This window comes from Spea bombifrons, chromosome 1 (assembly GCF_027358695.1).
Source record: "Spea bombifrons isolate aSpeBom1 chromosome 1, aSpeBom1.2.pri, whole genome shotgun sequence".
Taxonomy (NCBI): domain Eukaryota; kingdom Metazoa; phylum Chordata; class Amphibia; order Anura; family Pelobatidae; genus Spea; species Spea bombifrons.
In genome coordinates this window covers 11,842,813-11,861,174 of record NC_071087.1, presented here as the reverse complement: position 1 = coordinate 11,861,174, position 18,362 = coordinate 11,842,813, and the positions used below count along the sequence as shown (strand labels likewise).

General features: G+C 41.0%; 2 protein-coding genes across 2 annotated transcripts; one reads left to right on the top strand and one right to left on the bottom strand.

Annotated features, from left to right (window-relative positions):
* Positions 1 to 4,830: 4,830 nt before the first annotated feature.
* Positions 4,831 to 13,608, bottom strand: RNF4 (ring finger protein 4). Its single transcript, XM_053458208.1, has 9 exons — positions 13,389 to 13,608; positions 12,623 to 12,653; positions 8,699 to 8,848; positions 7,372 to 7,495; positions 6,692 to 6,768; positions 6,420 to 6,429; positions 6,177 to 6,330; positions 5,690 to 5,741; positions 4,831 to 5,235 (listed from the first exon to the last, which is right to left on the bottom strand). Exons 3-9 carry the CDS (start codon positions 8,705 to 8,707, stop codon positions 5,086 to 5,088), a joined length of 576 nt encoding a protein of 191 aa, XP_053314183.1. The 5' UTR covers positions 8,708 to 8,848; positions 12,623 to 12,653; positions 13,389 to 13,608; the 3' UTR covers positions 4,831 to 5,085.
* Positions 13,609 to 14,768: 1,160 nt separating this feature from the next.
* LOC128475378 (acrosin-like) lies at positions 14,769 to 15,707 on the top strand. The gene has a single exon (XM_053457910.1). The coding sequence runs from the start codon at positions 14,769 to 14,771 to the stop codon at positions 15,705 to 15,707; it is 939 nt and encodes a 312-aa protein (XP_053313885.1).
* Positions 15,708 to 18,362: the final 2,655 nt, after the last annotated feature.

The following is an 18,362-nucleotide window of genomic DNA, read 5'->3' as shown; positions in this document are numbered from 1 at the left end:
ATGGTCTCCACATGAGTGTAGAGACCAGCCCCAACACCCCCCTGCTGTCTGATCGCTCCATGAGAGCGACAGTGCAGCGTTAACCCCTTCAATGCCACAATTGTGTATGACACATTTGTGGCATTGCAGGGGTTAACATTTGTCCCCACAAGCTTGTGGGGACTAAATATCAATCAATGCTGTGCTCCAATGGAACATCAGCATCGAAAGAGTTAAAAAAAAAATAATTAAAAAAAAACAGCACTGACCTGAAAGTCCAGGGTGCTTCCAGGTCAAGCGCTGTGAGTTTAGTAAGTGGGCTGATGATGATCAGATCACTCCTGACCAAGTGTTAGTTTAAAAAAATCCTGGCTCCTAACTTTTTTACCTGGCGCCTAGATTCACAACAAATTTGTCAAGCCCTGGCTTACAACATAGCACATCAACGCCGTCCCATATTCCTTCAGCTCACCTTTCCTAGTCCCTCTCCTGCAATACTTTTACTAGCGTGGCCGCTCCATCCCTACCAACGGCACTTTTACCTATTGTGTAATACACCCTAAATCCCTCTAGACTGTAAGCTCTTTTGAGCCCGGCCCTCCTCACCTGTTGTCTCTGTTAGTCTATTTGTTATGTTATATACTACTTGTTATGTTCTGTCCACCCATTGTACAGCGCTACAGAACTTGATGGCGCCATATAAAACAATAAATAATACTAAAAGATAAAGGGGGAGAAAGAAAGAGGAGAGAGGGAGAAAAAGAAAGGGATGAAGAGAGATGGGAGGAGATCTGGGTGTGGGGTCAAGTCCTATGTGTGCAATATGGGTGCCAGGGATGGCCTTTGGGGTGTAGGTCCTGTGATCTATGCCTGCTATTTAGCTCTCCAAGGGCAGTATACAAATGGTGGTGCCTTTAAGGTTGCACAGAGACACAGCAAATAAACACTTAAAAGACCCTAACACTTTAAGTACCCATATAACATACACAGTATCATATTGGGTATTAAGCTGATTAGTAGATCTAGTACCCAGGCAGACTATCCAAAAAAACTTTGGACGTTGGCCCAAATGAGTATGTATATTTCCACAAAAGAGTATGTATATGCAATCCCTAGGGGGGTTATAAACTTTCTCTATAAACATGAAATAAAAAAACAGGGACCCCAAGATGCTGGTTGGTGGCCGTGCAGAATGTCTCCCCAATCCTATGGGATGTCTCCTGTGGTTAAGACCCTTAACAGGTATGCTCAATAGCATGACAATAATATTCAGAATTAACTAAAAAAATAAGTGAATATTGTGTAAACGTACAGAAAGAAGGCAAATCTTAAAGTGTCCATTAGATAATGAGATGTTTAAGGTTTGTAATTTACATGCACTTTGAATAGAAGAATATCACACTTTGTCGACTACAATACCATGAAGTAGCAGAAGATGCATGCAAAATTTCAGTAGTGACTAAAGAAACATTTTTACAGTAAGACAGCTATAACGTTCTAGATCGCGGGGCTCTCGTGTACAAGCACATCCGTGCATGGTAGAAGACATCACTCTGGGATGTATTGTCTTGGAAAGTGACTGCCCGGGATAGAAGAAGCACACTAAAATTAAGTGGAAGTCCAGTTCATTCCAGGGGATCTGTTCCTGTCCTACGACAACAAAAGGATTTCAAACAAAAACAAGATCTATATAGGTTACAATCACTATAGCAATTTTTTTTATAGGTAAATGCAACATACGCTGTACTTGGTGGGATGCAAAGGGAATGTAATAACAATAAATGTGTATAAGTGGTATAATTAGAATATTTAATAAAGTCATCTTTAGCACATTAAGCATCACTAATATTTGTCTGAAGATTATCCTGGTATTTATCTTTAACATACTTAAGACCAAACTCATTTGATACGTGTGGAGAGGTAGGAGCTCCAAACTGAAATCTCAGGTTCTGTGTTGCCCTTCTTTTCTCTTTGTCTTTATAGAGGGGTCTCTTTGGATAGAGCTTGGAAGTCACCTATCCTAGTCAAGGTAACGTTCAAGAAAGCCTTCCTTAAAGTGGCTCAAAGGGGGAGCCTGTCAAGCCCTTAAGGATGAAATAATTCGAGGATGCACAGAAATTCTGGAAGCTGAGGAACAGATTCACTACCGAAATCCACCTAGCAGAACACCATGACGAGAACAGTTTCCAGATCTTTAAATATCTTGTTGGGGTAACTCACTTCCCGTTCTGAAGTTGGGTACACATTACTTTTTCACCCAAACCCTGCTGAGCTAGGACATTTTCAGAAGCCTTGGACAGACAGGCATATGGAAAGGCGAGACCAGGGAGCAACCAAGATGACTGAAGTACCTTCTCTCTGGATCTTCTGTATCACTCTATTCCTTTTTCATATTGGACACAGGGAGAGGAACCTGTTAAGCTTAAGCTTCTTAATGATTCTTGCATGAGGCTGCAAGGTCCATCTCTTGTTGTCCCTGCTTGCTGCATATGAGCAAACTCTTTTGAGTCCAGACTCTATTCCCCTAGGAGAATCTGATGATGGCTCCTTGAATATAGACAGCTCTCAGATGTTACTGGACAGAGATCTCAGCCCAGCAAAGAATGACATCTACTTGAAATAAAATGGTTATAGAAAAACAAACCTGAGTTATCTTTTTGCCCATTTGTTTTTCAATTTATCAGCCTTAGAACGATTGTTTGCACATTTTAATAAATCAATCATTAAGAAAACAGATCACTCGGGAGAATCCCACCAAAGCAAGCCAACAAAATCCCCTTCACATTATTAACAGTGTATTTGTCGGAGCCCGATAAACATTCATCCACATCAGGCAGAGCGTTCCTGCAAGTAACGAGCCAGCACGTCTCCGAGCACATCACTGGTAACCTAATCCCACCTGACTGCACACATTTCAAAACAAAGCCATATAAACTGTATATTTACTAATGGAATATAAGATGCCATTAACACACCACAGCATCAGCATATCCATTGTCCACAAAACAAAGAAAGCCTGCTTTCTACAGACAGCTGCTTCTATACAACATGCCCCGCAAAATCAAAGCCATTCTTTCAATAGCGGGTACACCTCTTCATAGCACTAGCACCGAGGGGTAGTTAATTGGTTTACCAATCATTAACCTGATGTCATTATTTTTCAGGACAAAACAATTTCAGTAGCACAAATATACATCTCCCAATTATTCCAGTTCTAGACTGAATGCTAGGGTTTATCAAGATGATTTATGTATCATTGTAAAAGCACATTCCTTTGAATAAAACGTTGAATTAGGCTTTACTTTCCATTTAAGCCAGGGGCAATAAACTAGTGTGCTAAACATTTTTGCTGTCTTCAATACCACATATGGCCACTAGATGTCAGCATGGCACATCACAGCTAACCAGCACCTAATCATGGCAAATGATTCACAAAGCATTCTCTAATTGGGTATAAAAAGTGTCATGAGAACGGTCCCTTAGCCTTCATCCATTAAGAACCATTCAACCCTGCGGCTCAGAATAAGACAGAATCCAAATCACTCCAAGGGTCGAATAATGGCATATTTACTCATAAAAGAAATCACACCATGTTACGTAGATACATTGCCAGAACAAATCGGATTGTTTTGATTAAAACACTTTTTTTTTTGTATTGGAGCCATAATTTTACACTTTTAAAAAGCAATTAAAATTAAAACTATGAAGAAGATGAAGTTTTTACATGAATCAAGGGCAACGATAGATACAAATGTACGCCTGGTTAAATGTTTAGATTACTCTGCAGAGACGATCATGTGTTTATTTATAGTTTCGTTTTACATCGTATAGATTAGAGGACCTGATCCCACCTAGGAGCAGACAAATGCCATCCGAGAGAGGGCTGAAGAAGCTCTAGAATACACAACTAACGATGCAGATTTTTGCTTAAAATCATGGTCAATCCAGAGATTATAACTGATCATAAGACTGGTTTGTGGTTAATAAAGACACTCAAAACAGCAATTAAAAATCATGCATTGCAACCATTTATTTTGCCAGTTAATATTTGCACTTGTTAGAAAAAGAAAAAAAAAAAAAGTGCATAATTTTTTGTACACAAAACATTGCAAGTGTATTTACACACCCAAATAAATGGGGTATATTAGCACAGATACAAAAATGTATGATAGATATATTTAAATAAATATCACAGCGCCCCCTCCCCCCAAAAAAAGATAAATGGAGAATCCTCAGGTAATCGTTTTAACATCTAATATTCGGCAAGCACAGCTGCATAGGAAACGTTCCATTCCTATTGAGACTGCTCGTAACTTATTAACCACCAGAGCGCCGGCATCTTTATTAAGATTTTAAACCAGTGGCGAGTCTCTGTGAAAGAGCGCTGCACTCCGCTACTACCCATTACGAGAACGTACGATGGTAGCCAAGGTGGAAAGTATCGAAACCAAATTAATTTCCTATAAAATAAAAAAAAAACCTTTACGTAAAGACATTTAAATTATGCTTTTAAAGAGGTTTCTATTTCAAATGCTCATTTATACACAGTTTCGATTGTATATACCATGAAGATATCAGGTCACTGCCATGTTTTCCCTGCAAAACTTCAAAATTTATGGAAGTTTTAAGTTTTTTATAGCAGGTTATACACGGAGTAAAAAAAAACAATTTACTGTGTACAACTGACAAATTGATACCTGAATCAGTTTTATTTAATATATACAGAAGCGCTATGCTGAATATTATGGGAGATAAAAAAATTACATCTTTCTCAGTTGAACGGCAAGAATCATAGCACCCCCTCCGCCCCAAGCTAAATAAAAATGTACATGAAAAGGAAAAAAAAAAGAAAACCCCAACGTTCTATGAAACTTAATGAAAGACACACTATACAAATATAGGTGGTATAACACTACCATCCTGTCTTAATCCGCATTTAGTTAGCAGCCGCCAATCTGCGTTGTGACACGATGTCCCAGGAGGTTGCTCCCCAGTATCCTTCTGCGGGAAGCAGGCACGACACATTGCGACAGCGTGCTGGATCACGGGCCCAAAGTCAGGTTTGGTAATGAATAAGACAGGCAACACTGCACATTTTTGGCAATTTTATATATAGATCGGATGGTACTGTTTATGAGTCAGTTTCTTCCTGCAGGTTGGGCATGACGTCGCATTTTTAAGAGCGTCTCGAAGGCACTGGCTGCAGAAAATATGGCCACATTTAGTGGACACAATGAGACGTCTACTTTGCGTTATCTAGCAGAGGGGAAACAAAAAAAAAAAGTCATTTGTAGGCATAAAAAGTTTTCCTGCAAGTGTGGATGATCCGTATTAATCGAGTACTAATGAATGACCGAGCCGTGAAGCTTTAGGCGTAGGAATACTTTATGCCATTCGCATATTGACCTTGCTGTACGCCATTTAGCAGTTGAAAAGCCCAGCTGTGTGCTAGGGGATTAAGCTATATGCATATGTATTATATATGTGCTAAATAAAGTGTCCATTTTACCTTCAAAAGGCAACAAAAATTAAGTAAAGTTATCTGAATAGGAAATGATAAAGAGCCAACAGGTTTTCTTCCGAACACATAATCGGGCTTGTTTGCCATGTGTTGTAAAGTCGCCCTTGGATGCACATAATATTAAATATTACTTGACGTATGATCCTTCCAGATTTTATAGACAAAGACACTGCATAGAATTCCACTTACTTCAGTGTAGCCATCCATGCAGATCGGACAACTAATTCTGCCGGCTGAAAGCCTGTAACGTAGGTAAAGGTAGTTATGAACCAGGTTTAAGTAAAGAACAGCCACGCAGTTCTTGTATTCATGTCACTTTGTGTAGTTTTCCCTGCCTCCCTCCCGTTACAGTACGACAAAATAGTACTCCTGCCCTACATCATCAATACATAAAGCTGGCAACTGCTGCTCAGAACTCCCTTTCTTTCAATGAAGAGAATGTTTCGGTTAAACATCCACCCAAAGCACATCCATCGTTATTATTATTAACTAAGCCTAGATTGGAGATACTTTGTTTTCATGCGGACATGTCCCTCAAATATATTTAGCGTCATGAGTATTACCGGGTGTTATTGTCTGTCAGAAGGCAGCAGTACAGAAGCAAAGCAGAAAGCGGGTTGTGCATGAGATTCAAACTAACACAGCCATAAAACAAGGTTTGGTGTAAAATGCATACCTCGAACTATCATGATCTACGGACGGCGCGTCCCTGGGAACCCTGCTGGTGCCAAGCAGGTCGATGTCGCGGGAATCTTCATCATCGCTGCTCAGTATGCAGCTGGCTGTTTGCTGGGAGGCTCTAGAGCTGCCTCTCCTTTGACCCTGATTATCTTACAACAAAAAAGGAACTTTAAGGACAAAACTCAAGCCGATGAACTGATATAACACTAAAAACATATTTTCTATAACGAATACTTACCTTCGACAATCTTGCCATTTAAAAACAGGGTGAAAAAAAGAGAAAAGAAAAAAAACAAGACATTAAATATAGTTAATGGAGCTCACACCAGGACAGTGTCTATTGGGGGGGGGGGGGGGTGAAATATAAGTAGATCATATTTAGCCAATATTCTCTATATAATGTATCTGGTAACATCAGGTATATATTTTAATACTTATTAAGAAGTAGATATATAATTTTTATTTTATTAGAATAAGCAGATGTCCTTGTATTTTAACAGCTCTACTTACAACAACAGAATCGTTGTGAGTTAAGTCCACCACTACCGGTTCAGTGGATTCACATGTAAGATCCACCACTTCTTCCCCTTGAACAAAGACAAAAAAGGATCAGATAGGACTTCAAGCATACCATTTTTTTTTGGCAAAACAGATACAGTTCCTAACTGGTTTAAAGCCGATTACCTCCCCGTCATATGAACTAGCACAAGAGTGTGTTCCACAGTCAGGACACACGCAAGATGGGGGGCCATCACTGTGGGGAGTACACTCTACGACACGGTGCCTCCGCATAATGAGATGCAGGCATCTATCCGGTTGGTTGGGTATTTCTAAACTTAAGTTTTTCAAGTTAGTCATAGAAAAAGCCCCCCCCCACACACTATAGAATCTGATCAAAATAATGATAGCTAAAGAAAGCCCTTATTGCCCTGTAAGAGATTATACATGTGTGGGTACAGAAAATAAGAAAATTACAGTTAAACACAACAAAAACCTGTCACAAAGGGTGGGAAATTGTAACAGAAGGAATTTTAGGTTTCCTAGAAAGTTGGCACAGAAAATTTAAATTTAGCATGCCGGTTAAAATGATTTATAACCAAGACATAACATTGCACTGTCTGCATTATAGTGGAGTACACAGACTTTGCAAGGGTTTGTTAGACGGGGCGCAGGGTAACATATACACTCACCACTTTCCTCCAGCTCTATGGGCTCCGTCGCTGCGGCCATATTGGCAGTGGAGCCGTGTCCTGCGCGCCTTTTATTGGCTCTCCTCGAATGACTGGAGTCGGCTGCCTTGCGTTTCCGTTGAGCCTGTCGCCAAAATACAACAACACACGGCTTTAAACTTTTCTTGTGACCATCTATCTGCGGTAACTAGATGGAAGATGATGGGAATTCAACTAGAGTACACCTGTCATTTTAGTGTATGAACACGATGAAAGCAAAGTGAATGAAGAACTTTTTTTTGGGGGGGGCATATTGTTGCTACATTTAGTTACAAAAGTCATACTCCGCAAATGGAAGAGTACCTTTAAAAACATAACTTTTTTTTTTTTTATTGAGAAGCGACCATCACAAGTTATCAGGGAGGCCCTTGATGTACACACATGCTAAGCATTCTTATATACTGCCTTATTTTTCTTTGTGTCCTGTGGTATGTCACAGGTATGTGGCGTGCACTCAGACAACACCTCTGGGTTATTGCGGAGAAGGAAATTCATGGATAACATTTTCTTTTTAAACTAGATTTAGGTTTCTAACAGGGACCTTTCATGAAGAAGGCAGCTTAGTTTATTTCATGTAACCACTCCAACAGAACAAAATAATTTCCTAGGAGACTGTTTGTGAATACAGAACGGACACACACGGGGTATATACTTTTTTCAGTGCAGTGGACACTCAACAATGAAAAGCTAAACTTAGTCTTTGAAACTTACACTGAGGGCATGTAGTTAAACCTAAAGAGGGATCATCAAGTCCTTCACCGCATATACAATCAGGTTCTACCTTTGCAAGGTACACAGGTTAGGACTCAAACATAGGAAAGCTTAATGTAATCAGTTAAGCCGTTACGCCTTCTGTGTTGCAGCCCAGCCAAGAATGAGATGAGAAACTTTTCTGTAAGATGAAGACGGCATGGTTTCAAGAAGCCTGGCCAGATTAGGAAGTGTATATACATCATGCTAAGAGAACCAGCTTTCTTTAATCATCTCCACCTTTGAGTCACTTTCTGGTTCCGCTAATCTGAGTCCAGAGGTCAAACCTAACCTATCCCCGGAGGTGAATGTGCCTCCAGGGGTACGATAGCGAAGCCCAGCAGTGACATGTAAGCAGATTTCTATATAAAGCTTAAAAAGCTAAAGCACCAAAGGCACCCATTTGAAACGAGAGTTAAGACACTTTATTGCGCAGAAAGGTTGGAGAACACGTAGAACCTTTAGCGGTGAGCTGCAGTCACACAAGCATACGCTGCCATGCACCTTCATAGTTATCACAGGTTGTTCCAATACTCACAGTGCTCATGATGTGAATAGCAAGTTAGACACCAGAGAGTGATACAGACACCATACAGATAGACAGGCAAGGCGCGGGTCGTATTTTATATATCGATGCAGCAAATCCTTAAAACACAACTAAAAGTCCAGATTAGCCGTTCTTCTAAACCTGAAAGGGAAACACAACCAGAGTGCGAGTGTTTAAATGTGACAGACCCACCACCGATGCGCACACGTATACATAACAAGCCAGACACCTTTCTGGCTACACCAGACTCCTATGGGACAGTCCAACACGCACGGCTGAGCAGACAGACATCACAAAAAAAGAAATAAAAAGTGTATTCATATTTCATCTCACACTCAATTCTGTTTCTGTAGACCAGACTGCAGTTACATGACACGTTTTTGTGTCAGACCGTATACTACATAAGAGACAGACTTTACACCCCTCTTCTCTCCATAGACAACAAGATGGCAGGCAAGAAAGCCAATGGGAGTAAAAGCGCGTGAGCCGGCTGCAGGCGACCCGCAGAGAGTACGCACAGGAGACATGTTTGGCAGAAGCCGTGTAAACAGCGGATAGGCAGAGACAGAAGAAAGGCATAGACAGGATTCTCATAAATCCAAGTAAATAACACATGCATGCACTAATATGAATATATAATATTATATAAATAACATAACTTTACTGTAACATGGTCAGTTTGATGCAGTAAGATTAGCCATATTGTATTTCTGGTTAAATTCTTTGGGTGAAGAGATAAGACAACAGAAGGAGTAAATCCCCAATAATAAATAATGCAGTCACATTCGGTCATCATTATTATAATGATTTAAGGACACAAAGAAATATATAACAGAAAAGGAAGAAGAAAACTATTGGGGGCTCCAAAGTTTAAAAGTTTTGTGTTCTTAAATCAATAGAATCAAGATTAGCAAAGTTATTTTGGGCCATGTAGATTACTAGGATCAGAAAGTAACACTAGCGTGTACAAGCGACACCTGAACACATTATATACACACAGGTATGTAGAAAAGTTTGCATGTCGTATCAATATAATAAAGGACTAAACCAAATCCCATCTGGAACACCTGGTTGCAAGTTCCCAGAGACTCCAAGCTCATTTTCCGTACTCATTAAATCGCATTGCACAGTGTGGAGTTTTAATGCAAACAGGGTGGCAAAAAAAAGGGGAATTAGAGTGAAAATAGCATCTGACTAAATATAATATAATAATCAATAAAAAAATTTTTATCTCAGGTCTAGTCTAAGTGGATATTGAGCAATAGGTTAGGACAGAAAGTAGTGTTAAATACTCCGGCTCTATGGTCAACACAAGTTAGCAGTCCATGCCTCCTTAGGCGGAGATCTGCTCATGGCTACGTACAACAGCATCATGAGGGCTTGTATGGAGAAACACTGTATGGATTCATAAAGAGATCAGAAGGAATGGGCTCTAGTCTACGACTGGAAGAGTACACAAAATAGAGCGGTTAGCTATAGATATATACACTCACTGGCCACTTTATAAAGGTACACCTGATCAATTGCTTGTTAACACAAGTAGCTAATCACATGGCAGCAACTTAATGCATTTAGGCACGTAGACGCGGTCAAGACAACTCGCTAAAGTTCAAACCGAGCATCAGAACGGGGAAGAAATGGGATTTAAGTGACTTTGAATGTTGCATGGTTGTTGGTACCAGACGGGCTGGTCTGAGTATTTCAGAAACTGCTGATCTACTGGGATTTTCACGCACAACCATCTCTAGGGTTTACAGAGAATGGTCCGAAAGAGAAAATATCCAGTGGGCGGCAGTTGTGCGGACAGAAAAACCTTGTGGGTGCCAGGTCAGAGGAGAATGGGCAGACTGGTTTAAGATGACAGAAAGGCAACAGTAACTCAAATAACCAAGATATGCAGAATACCATCTCTGAACGTGCAACACCTCGAACCTTGAAGCAGAAGACCCCACCGGGTGCCACTCCTGTCAGCTAAGAACAGAAACTGAGGCTACAATTCGCACAGAATAATCAAAACTGGACAATGGAAGAATGTTGCCTGGTCTGACGAGTCTCGATTCCAGCTGTGACATTCAGATGGCAGGGTCAGACTTTGGCATTAACATGAAAGCATGGATCCATCCTGCCTTGTATCAACAGTTCAGGCTGGCGGTGTAATGGTGTGGGGGGACATTTTCTTGGCACACTTTGGGCCCCTTAGTACCAGTTGAGCTTCGTTTAAATGCAACAGCCCATCTGAGTATTGTTGCTGACCATGTCCATCTCTTTATGACCACAGTGTACCCATCTTCTGATGGCTACTTCCAGCAGGATAATGCACCATGTCACAAAGCTCACATCATCTCAAACTGGTTTCTTGATCATGACACGGTCTCCATGGTCACCAGATCTAAATCCAATAGAGCACCTTTGGGATGTGGTGGAACAGGAGACAAATCTGCAGCAACTGTGTGATGCCATCATGTACATATGGACCAAAATCTCTGAGGAATGTTTCCAGCACCTTGTAGAAAGTACGCCACAAAGAATGAAGGCAAAAGGGGGTCCAACTCGGTACTAGCAAGGTGTACTTAATAAAGAGGCCAGTGAGTGTATATATATTCCAAGTTAGTCTGCACTCAATCTCACGATATTACCGAGAGATATTTATAGACAGATATTACACACACATGGTGAACTGACGTGCTGGCATCATACCGTTATATGCCTTGTCTCACAACTCGAGAGTGTCCCTAAAGCAGGGTATGCCTGTAAAATCCTAAAGCGCAGATACTGCATTTGCTACACATCCAAGAACGCAAGACTAAAGGTTTAATCCAAAAATGCCAACCAACGCAAGTCACATGGCATTTCATAACGAATACCTGTATGGATTCAGGTAGTCAACAATTATTTCCTGCAACACTATCAATCAACACACTAAAGATTGTAAGCTTGCGAGCCGGGCTCTCTCCAGCTAATGTATCGGTTTGTCTTAGTCTGTCGATTCTCGTCTCGTCATACCCCTTGAATATATGTATTGTAAGAAACGCTGCGTACATTGTTGGCACTAATAATAATAACAACAACAACAACAATAAGTCTTATTTCCAAAAAGCACAGTTCTCTTCACCCTTGATGCAGGTAACATGAGCATTTCTATAACATATGGACTGTATAGTGAAAGTATGTTGGTAGAAAATCAATGGAAGGTGCACCACATCTAAAGCCAGGTGGCATGGTAGTAAAATATAGGTCTCTGATGTTAAAGGACAGTAAGAGTTATTTTAAAACAGGGATCAAGGAAAGAAACAGTATTTTAGTAGGATATCTGTCAGTCAGATGTTTTAATCAAGAACCGCTCATTCAGCTTATAGGCGGACACGTGTTAATGGCACGCTATCCTCACATCAGCTGGAAGATGGGAAGCCTTCCACCTTAACATAAAGGAATAAATACAGGGGGGGGGCAGGGCCGGCCCTATAATGGGGCAGACTGGGGCAATTGCCCCAGGCGGCACTTTAGAAGGGGCGGCACTTTGCCGCCCCAAGCGCTTTTTTTTGTAGCGGAGGAGAGAGGGGCACCGAGTGGTTTTCGCTTACCCGCTCGGCGCCCCTCTCTCTCCTCTGCGGCGAGTCTCCCTGTTCGGTCCCGGTGCCGCTTGTAATGCAGAGCGCCGGAAGTGACGTCAATTTCCGGCGCTCAGCATTACAAGCCGGCACCGTGACAGAGCAGGGAGACTCGCCGCAGGACTGTTTAAAGGTAAGTACCGGGGGGGGGGGGAAATCGTAGATTATGGCGTCGACGAAGTTTAAAATGCCCCTCCCCCCGGCGTTGGCGGCGGCGTTTTAAACTTCGCCCCAGGTGGCGTTAAGTCTTCGGCCAGCCCTGGGGGGGGGTTTAATGATTCCTTAAACCTCCAGAAGATCAACTAACCTTTTCTGAAGGAAAGACCATCAATGTTTTCCTGTAAAATAAAAATAAATTGCATTTAGTATGCCGATTAAAATCAAAACAAACTCAAGGACCACATATACATTACACCATATTAAAGATGATATTTGGAAGTCAATGCAACTTGCATTACAGCCCTGAAAATAGCATTAACTAGAAAGAATACAAAATATTCTTCTATATAAAGCCAGCACCTCGATTGGAAGCATGAAATCCCTATATCACAACATCTATTACTATACAATATGAGGTCAGGTATCTCATATAGCACTACAAGATCAGACAGGTCTCTCCTAACACGCATGCAGAGGCTGTCACTATATGTTCAGGAAGGCCTCACTCACTGTACATACATGAGCGACACAGATCACCCCACACAGACACAGACACCACAGCCTGCCGCTACAGGACAGTCCCGGCTCTCACCCTCACATACTGACATGCACACCGGAGGAGACCGGACGAAACGAACCAAAGCCCAGCCAAACGCCCCGGTATCGCCCCGCTGCTAAACACACTTGCTTTGTTGAGCGCTGAACAAAACACATTACAGCGAGAGAAAGAGAAACCAGAAAACCCATTAACGGTGCAGGCGCCATGTAAACGCTGCCAGAAGCCCCAGGAAGCGGGTCAAAGCAAAAAAAAAAGCCTCCCGGCGATTATTTTCTTTTATATATGGTATATATTACATATATACATAAATACATATAGTCACTACAATAGAGGACAGGCCACACATACCACTGACCTTAAATCCCCTCTCCACCATACAGTGTCCAGCTACTTAGCGAGGCAACTCCTCACACAGCCGCCCCTGACCACCCCGGAAGCATCCAATATACCCCCGATCCCCGCAGCCCTCCCGTTGCCCCTGCGCATTGGTAGCCTCGCCTCCCTCCACAAAGTATCCCCGGGTTTTACAATATTCCGATTGGGCGCCGGAAACGTCTGTTATAAACTGTCTGGCTTTCAAACATAAATACAATTCCGGTTTGGCGAAAGTGCTTATGGATATTGTAGTTATAATAGCAGGAAGAAGCCCGAGCATTACGCATGCGTATTAGTGATGGGAAGTTCGGATCATTAAAGTGAATCGGATCATTTCGACTCGTTCACTGAAATGATCCGATTCATGATCCGAATCTTCGGATCACTCAGTGTGACTCACAGGAGTTACTGTTTCCCAGTTGCTCCGTGCAGGCACACTAACGATTGAACCCGCCCCTTTCATTAGTCAATGAACCCTCCCGCCTGCCTACTCGAGTGATGTCAATGAAGGCAGAGAGTCGTTCAAAGATTCAGATCTTACAGGGATCCGAATCTTACAGGGATTCGAATTTTACAGGAATTCGAATCATTCAGAGAATATCACCATACTTTTATAACTAAATACATTAATAATCACTACCCACAGAATTTAGATTCCCCCTTTACCTGTAACTGCACCTTAAGCTAACTTTATTAAATTAATTAAATTAACCCTCAGCATTAAATTAACCCTTAACACCCCATCAACCATAACTGCCCCTAAAATTAACCCTAAAGACCCCATTAATCATAACTGCCCCTAAATTAACCCTAAACACCCCATCAACCATAACTGCCCCTAAATTAACCCTAAACACCCCATCAACCATAACTGCCCCTAAATTAAACCTAAACACCCCATTAACCATAACTGCCCCTAAATTAACCCGAAACACCTCATTAACCATAACTGCCCCTAAATTAACCCGAAACACCCCATTAACCATAACTGCCCCTAAATTAACACTAATAATAGTATTAAAACAAATTTTAGAAAGCTTTTGTATTGCACGATTTTATCCTTTACATATGAGGGTAATTTGTTAGACTGATATTAATAATAGTTAATTTTTACTTTTAATAAATAGCTACAACACAGTTTCCAGTAATTTTGTATTTGTATTTTGTTTTTACATGTTTTGTTTAGTTATTTATATTATATTTATTTCATTCATTGTGTTTCCCCTTCCTCGGTTTGCCTGTGTTTCATGCTTCAGTTCTATTGTGACCTCGATAGATGCTTCTGCCTTTATGATGTCATTATTCTCTCAGCTATATTCTCTGCATTCTGTTGCATTTAGTAGACAGCGACGGTCTAACCATGAAGCTGTATGTGATCCTTGTTTTTATATGTGCTCTGATCAGTGCATCGGAGAACTTTGAATATGCAGAGTGTGGGAACAGACCCCTAGTGAATGAAGCCAATGGCCCTCGTGTGGTAGGGGCCAAGTTTGGAGAGCCTACTGACTGGCCGTGGATAGTTAGTATCCAGGAGGGCATTGATGGTGATTATTTTCATTCATGCGGAGGGGTGGTTCTGAATCATTTGTGGGTTCTCACAGCTGCCCATTGCTTTAAGCATCGCGGCGATGATTTGACTTTCTGGAGAGTTGTGGTTGGTGCCAACCCACTATCGGACCCGGGGACAGATGCTCAGATCCGAACCCTAAAAGAAATAATTCAACATGAGGACTACAACCCTGCAATTGAATACAATGACATTGCTTTGCTCCGGCTGAATACGTCGATCTTCTTTGACACGAATGCTCAGCCTGCCTGCCTTCCACCCAAAGCAGCGATTCTCAGTAACGTGGATAACTGCTACGCTGTAGGCTGGGGTGTCATCCAAGAAGGATCCACTGCGCCATCAAACGTCTTTCAGGAAACCAAGGTAAATTTGATTTCTGTTGAACGCTGCAACCGCCCGAGCTGGTACAACGGTGCTGTGGGTGAGTACAACCTGTGTGCGGGAAATGAACAGGAAGGCATCGATAGCTGCCACGGCGACCATGGAGGAGCTTTGATGTGCAAAAGAAGCAAAACCAAGTTCTATACTCTGGTTGGCATAAACAGCTGGGGCTCCAGCTGTAGCAAGAAGCAAAGCCCTCAAATTTACACTTCAACGCAGCACTATCTCGACTGGATCTATGGACACATCGATAAATCCAAAAAGATTCAAAAGAGAGCCGTGGAGAAAAACATCTGGCAAAAATTAGCCAAAATGATCACCAACGTCGGCAAGAAGATTGGTGTATTTTAGATGGTCCAGAATGGAAAAGAACTTTAAATCAATGGTGAACCATCTATTTGTGATTTGCAAACCATATAGAGTGTTAGGCATTAGTTCTATAAGTTCTATAAGGCATTAGTTCTATAAGTTAAGATAAGATTAATAAATAGAAATGTATCAATAAGACGTGTTATTGTGATGATTATAAATGCTGTCGATATAGTCGTATAGATTAAATAAGATCAAGCAGGGGCATTGGACGTAGTCTTTCATTTGTGAAGTAGCAAGGTACCCGGTGAATATTGAAATCTTGTGGTCTGGCTATTCTTCTGTTGTTCTGCAATATCTAGTACTGGGTTTGCTAATTAATTAATTTTTCATGTGCTGTTTATGGGCTTTTAATATCATATCGTAAAAAGGAGAAAAAAACTAAAAGAAAAACATATACTGTATTATGTAAAATAGAAAGAAAAAAGACTCTCAAGGTAAAAATAAATAAGCAGCTCCAAAAAAACACCAAACATGTGGTTCCTCTGCACATAGAAATACAAATAAAAATAGGATACAGGTGAGAGTGCTACGGATAAAGACTAAAATATATATCTCTATATATATGTACGCAACTGGCAAGGACTAAAAATAAATAAAAAAGTTTTAATATAGTCAAATGACACATTGAACATATAATCTCAAATTATAAACATGTATAGTGAAAATATAATGTTAAAATACAGATAAAACAACATGTCAAATAATATACATTAATTTATGCGTTTGGATTTAAATATCAAAGAACGGAAAGAGGTTTAATCTTAATACGTCTTCCTGAGTGTGATTTCTTTTCATCCTACAGAATTGTTCATTGGGGACATTGTTAATTTAAGGTGCAAAGCGTCAGCTAGAATTATCTATAAAAGCTATTTATGTCCTCTTTTTTGAAGTATGTAGTCGTATGTATTTGTTGGTTCTATATGAAGATATCAAGATCAAGAAATTGTATTTTACTCTTATTTATATTGGTAGTAAGTTTAATGCCCCAATCATTGGAATCATTCTATTTCTGTCCTTTTCCATACAAAGAAAATATCATCGATGAAACAGCAATAGGTCAGCAGGTTCGCACTTATTGCTTAACTAGTTGTAAATTGCATTGTTCATAACATATTTTATCAAAGAAATGTTCTCTCTACTGCAGAATTGTAGCCATCTATGTGATTATGGAACCAGTTTTTAAGGAATCGTGTTTTTGTAAAAATCTATAAAGTGGTTGAGTAGAATTTTATGACGAACAAACGTTCAACAAGTCGTCAATGACGCCATCAGGACCATGTTTGCATTACGTGTCCAGACCAGTTTTTATATTTTTGCAATCTTTTGTATCTTTATTTCACGCTTCACTCTGGTTATGGTCTCCTTATTTTAACCCTTTAATGACCAATGACATGCGGGGCATGTCACTTCACGAGAAAATGTTAAAAAAACAGTGGCTTGCCTGCCACATTGTGACTTAAAATTAACTTAGAAAGCAGTAACCTGTCAGGACCCAGGCAAGCAGGTCGGGTAGGAGCCAATGTGCAGGGGATACGGGGAAGTCTGTCTGTACCTCTTTACAGATTATCAGTACTGGAAAACAGAATAGAAAGGAGCTGAGGCAGAGACAGGGGAGCGGAGGCAGAGACAGGGGAGCTGAGGCAGGGCGGACGGCAGGTAAGCCCACTGGTAGGGCGGACGGCAGGTACAGGCTCGGGTACAGGCTCGGGTACTGGCTCGGGTACTGGCACACTGGCAAGTAAGCCCACTGGCGGGGCAGACGGGAACGGAGGCCAACTGGCAGGGCGGAACGGTAATGGAGGCCCACTGGCGGGGCGGACGGGAACAGAGCAATACAGGGCCAGGTACAGGTACAGGTACAGGTACAGGCTCAGAGCGAAGCAGTCCTTCAACATCAATGCCAAGGCCCTGAATGAAGGGCAGGGAAGGTCTGGAAAAGACATATTGACTTTTGAATTTCTCCTGAGGAAGCCGACATTGAAGTCGGCGAAACGCGTTGAGAGACTTTATAATCATCGATATTAGGACTTTATAAGGACTGGCTGAGTACCATTTCCATTTTTGTGAAGGACATCCTCACACTGCTTTTATGCATAACTCATTTGTTATGCCCATCCGTTTGTAAGATTTTTACCTTACCAATTTTTACTGCACTATTTCGTTTCCTATCTTTATCACAGTCTGGATTTTTGACGAGCAATCACTTTCAAGTACACTTGTGAGTGCAATTAATATCAAAATTTTAATTTCTTGTCAAAATTTATTATACTATATTTGTTTTATTTTTTTCCCACATATCTATGCGCCCCGGTTTTTGTCTATATACCAGGTCTTATAAAGCTTGATTTGTGCGTCGGGGTACAGTAATTCTGGAAAAGAAAAAGATCTTCCACAAACTGTTCCCACAAAGTTGGAAGCAGAGCATTAACCAAAATATCTTGGTGTGCTGAAGGTGCTGTTGTCTACGGTACAATACGGCAGCATGATAAACTAAAAATGGAGATGCATAACTGCTGATATATCTACAGAAACATCATATAATTCAAATGACATAAAAGTGTCATTTTTCCCCCGCGTCCTACTAATAAACTAGCAGATTATTGTCAAAGTATACTTTTTCAGTCATTGATCAGC